Source organism: Crocodylus porosus, unplaced genomic scaffold (genome assembly GCF_001723895.1).
Source record: "Crocodylus porosus isolate Cpor-Errol unplaced genomic scaffold, CroPor_comp1, whole genome shotgun sequence".
In the NCBI taxonomy this organism is placed as follows: Eukaryota; Metazoa; Chordata; order Crocodylia; family Crocodylidae; genus Crocodylus; species Crocodylus porosus.
The window spans coordinates 11,644,409-11,648,593 of record NW_017728918.1 but is presented as its reverse complement, the minus strand read 5'-3'; the positions used below and the strand labels follow the sequence as shown (position 1 = coordinate 11,648,593).

At 52.3% G+C, this 4,185-nt stretch overlaps 1 protein-coding gene across 2 annotated transcripts in view; it reads left to right on the top strand.

Annotated features, from left to right (window-relative positions):
- Positions 1-200: 200 nt before the first annotated feature.
- ZNF512 (zinc finger protein 512) overlaps positions 201-4,185 on the top strand; it is a 23,207-nt gene continuing 19,222 nt past the window's right edge. For both annotated transcript variants that reach the window (XM_019537300.1, XM_019537299.1), the window contains exons 1-3: positions 201-304; positions 1,396-1,604; positions 2,277-2,414. In XM_019537300.1, coding sequence (XP_019392845.1) covers positions 258-304; positions 1,396-1,604; positions 2,277-2,414 — 394 coding nt within the window. In that variant the 5' untranslated portion in view covers positions 201-257. The remainder of the gene's footprint in view (positions 305-1,395; positions 1,605-2,276; positions 2,415-4,185) is intronic.

Sequence of the window (4,185 nt, the reverse complement as noted above, 5' to 3'; positions counted from 1 at the left end):
CCACTGCAAGGAGGGTGGGGGTTTTCAAGGGGCAAAGGCTGATCCCTGCCACGATTTTCTGGGCAGAGGGCTCAGCTTCACATTGTCATTGCAGAGGACAATGTTTTCCCTTCCAAGTGATAAGACGGCAATTAGCAAAGTGCAGTTTATTCTGTGAACTGCCAGGGGTGGAGGGGAGAAAACTATGTTGGACAAAACCAGTCTTTAGGGTGCTCCCCTGACCTGTTCCATCTCTGCTTTCCCAGAGGAGCAGACCGATGCCACACAGGCAACAGAAGAGCAAAAGAACGCTGGGAAACAAAAAGTAAGTGAGCGTTTCTTGTATAGTCTGACTAAAAACCAGGAGCAAGTTGAGGCATTCTTGCTAGTGAGTTCTGTCCAGGCCTCTCTGTGATGGCCTCATCTCTGAGGCCATGAATATTTTCCATGGTTTACCTGGAGTCAGATCTGAGCCAGTTCACAGGGACTCACCAGACCACACCAGCACTGCTTTGTGCGACTCTGCGAAGTGCAAGCTTTCATTTCTCTAAAGACAGCCTGTCCTTCCTTATGCCAGTAGAGGACAGAGCCAGAAGCAATGTCTCCAACTGCATCCAGGGAAATTTAGTTTGGAGATGAGGGCAAATTCTCTCACTGTGATAGGGGTTCAACACTGGGACAGGCTGCCTAGAGAGGCCTCAGAATCTTTGCCCTTGGAAATTGCCAAGAGCAGTTAGATGATACATGGCTGGGCTGGTTTAGACATGGATGGTCTTGCCTTGAGCAGGGGCTGGACTTGAGGTGGCCCCCAGCTCGACTTCTCTGTGATCCTCTGATAGTTTCTAAGTGACGTTTTTTAGATTAAACCCCTAAGCAGCAAGTCTTCCCTTCATGCTCCTCTTGGCATTGGTGGCCGTGCTGAATCATCAGGCTGGCTGGTTATGTGGGGGAGCCCTTCTGGTTATAACATGCTCTCTAGAGCCCTGCCATGCAGTGGTCTCTGGCAGGAGTACCCAGCAGAGTTGCTGCTGAATCAGTTCTGAATCTGGACCTGGGGGTTTGAAGGGACATCAGCCTAGTGCTGGTTGGAAAGCATGTCCATTGTGCACTATGGGACCCCAGAGGAGCCTTGTGTTCTGCACTGAGAACCAGACTTAGCTGAATCTTGTGCTCTGAAGAGCTTTGAGCTGCAGCAAACTGTGAAGTCTGCTCCTGATTGGATTGCTTAAAGGCTGAGACTGTCTGGGATTTCTTTTTGTTGCCCTTGTGTGGCTGCCCTGCATGCCTGCCCGCAAAGGGCGGACAGAGCCGTGGCTGCCTTAGGGAAGATGAGAGCACTGCTCTCTCCTGGGGACCTGTTCCCAGGGTCTGGAGCAGTTTTGGCCAGTGTCTCTAGGATGCTCTGTTCTTTTCTAGGTCCAAGCAGTTGGAGGAGTTTGAAGCCAGCGTCCTAGAGTCAAACAGTAACTACGATGAGCCCTGCAGTGACTCTTCCTCCACTTCTTCCAAGGGGCAAGTGAATGGGGACTCGGAGCCAGGGACCAAGGAGCCTGTTCCCAGATCCACTTGCTGGGTGGAAATGAGAAGGATAAAAATAGCTGGTAACAAGTCCTCTGAGAAGAAAGGTACCTGGCTTTTGGGATGCTGGGCAAAGCGGCGCTTCCTTGCAGGGTTTTGCCTGCCCAGCAGGCTTGGCTCTCAGGGGCAGGTGCAGACTGGGCACAGTAACACAGTTTGGGTACTGGGGAGAGAGAAGCCCCTCCATGGAAGAAGCTGATGAGGAGAATTGTCACCTGCTTTGGGCAGGTTTGGATGGATGATCAGTTTTTAGAATCAGTGGCCCTGTGGCTGGCCCTGCTTTGTGGTGGGATGGAGTGATCTGTTTAAGGGGTTTCAGGACAGTGCTTTGCACAGATCATTTGACCTAGACTGCATTGAAGGCCCCACATTGCAGTGTACAAAAGGCAGCTGCTGTCTTCATGGTGCCCGAGTACAGCAGGCAGAGTGTGAAGCAGGCACTGGGGTTAGCATAACTGCCAGCGGCAGGAGCAGCAGCCAGGAAATGCCAGGGTGAGCAGGGGCTTCTATGGACTGTTGTAAACTGCCATGGAGTTAGGAGCAGGAGTAGCCTGGGCCTGGCCAGGGACTTTGGGGACAGGGGTGGGGAGTTGATGTTGGGTGCTGGTGGCTAGCTCCTTGTGAAGCACTGGAGAGGAGAAGCTGAGGCAGCAGCTGGACCCCAGGCGGCACCAGGAAGGTGTGCTGTCTTCATCCCTGTCTTCATTCGCTCTCGCCAGCTGGAGAAACCCTCTCTAAAGAGAAGAGGAAACCAGAGCCTGGAGAAACCCCCTCTAAAGAGAAGAGGAAACCAGAGCACGAGGAAGATGAGGATGAGGACTCTGAAGGAGCTCCCAGGAAGAAGCAGAAAGTTCCTGGTAATTGAAGCCCCATCACAATGCCCAGCTCTGGGCCTGTGTGCGCTGCTGTCTTGCTGCCTGCCAGGGCCGAACAGGTGCCTGCAGCCCCCTTTGGTGGCCCCGCTGAGCTTCCTGACTCCAAGCTAGGCACTGGATGCAGCTGCCTGTTCTCTGAGGCATGGTGTGGAGTGGGGAGGGGTGCTGTAAATGGCTCTAAACCACTGTTTCCTGTGCAGTTGAAACCGAGCCTGTTGGACTGGGAGGCTGAGGCACTGGGCCAGGACCTGGCTTCTGGCTTGAGTCAACCACAGGCTTCCTGAGCAGCCACCCAGACTCTGTTTTCAGCACCAAGCACTGGCCTCATGCCCAAGCTCTTGCCTGTCTCCCCAGGCAGGGGCATGTGGCTTTGTGCTAGCATGTGTCTATTTGAAAGGAAGAGGGGAGCTAAAACTTGGTCTACACATTCCCAACCTGGTTGGTATTTTCCTAGGCCAGCCTGTTTTCTGGGAGATAGAATTTTGTAAGAAACTAGCATTTCTCCCAAGTGCTGAGTGACAGCTGCTCTCGTGCGCTGCCCAGTAAGTGACTGCAGGAAATATTCATTCAGGGCCTTGTCCCAGCTGCCCATGGAGCTGGGACAGAGCTTTTGTTGTGCTCTGCTCTGGTTCTACACTGAAAGGGGTGCTTGTTTTTGTAGTCTTGGAATCCAGCCCCAGCTAGGAATCCCATCTCTTGAAGATTTCATAGACATTAGGTGCTGGAAGGGACCTTGTGAGATTGAGTCCAGCCCCCCTGCCAGAGGCAGGAAGTCTGCAGGGATCAAATGATGCCAGCAGGATAAACATTCAAATGCCTTTTGAATGAGTCCAGGGTAGGTGCTTGCACCACCTTGCGGGGATTCTGTTCTAGACCTTGGGCACTCGAACTGTGAAGAAGTTTTTTCTTCTATCGAGTCAATCGGAACAATCTTGGGGATAGCTCTGTCAGGCCTTCAGTCAGTGCAGATGTAGTTAGGGGTCTTCTGGAAGGGCTAGACATTTTTAAATCTGTGGGTCCAGATGCCCTCCACCCAAGGGTGTTGAGGGACCTGGCAGGGGTCATTGTGGAGCCTTTGGCCTGACTGTATGAGCATTTGTGGTCATCTGGCCAGGTGTCGGGGGATTGGAAACTGTGATCCTAATGTGATCCTAATTTTCAAGAAAGGGAGGACCCAGGTAACTATAGGCCTGTGAGCCTCACCTCAGTGCTCGGGAAGATCTTGGAGAGAATCATCAAGGATCACATCTGTGGGGGGCAGCAGGGGAGATCATGCTCAGGGGCAACCAGCATGGGTTCATCAAAGGCAGGTCCTGCCTAACCAACCTGGTTGCCTTTTATGACCAGGTGACTAAATCCTTGGATGATGGTGTCCCCGTGGATGTAGTCTTTCTAGACTTTAAGAAGGCCTTTGACACTGTCTCTTACCCCATCCTCATCAATAAAGTAAGCGACTGTGGCATTGATGCCTACACAGCTGGATGGGTAAAAAATTGGCTGATGGGGTGCACCCAGAGAGTAGCGGTGGACTGGTTGTACTTAACCTGACAAGATGTGAGCGGTGGGGTACCCAGGGCTTAGTCCTCAGGTCTGCACTGTTTAACATCTTCATCAGTGACTTGGACAAGGGGGTGGAAAGCAGCTGTCCAAGTTTGCTGATGACACTAAGATGTGGGGCGAGGTGGACACACTTGAAGGGAGAGAGAGGCTGCAAATAGATTTAGACAGACTACAAAAGTGGGCAGATGAGAAT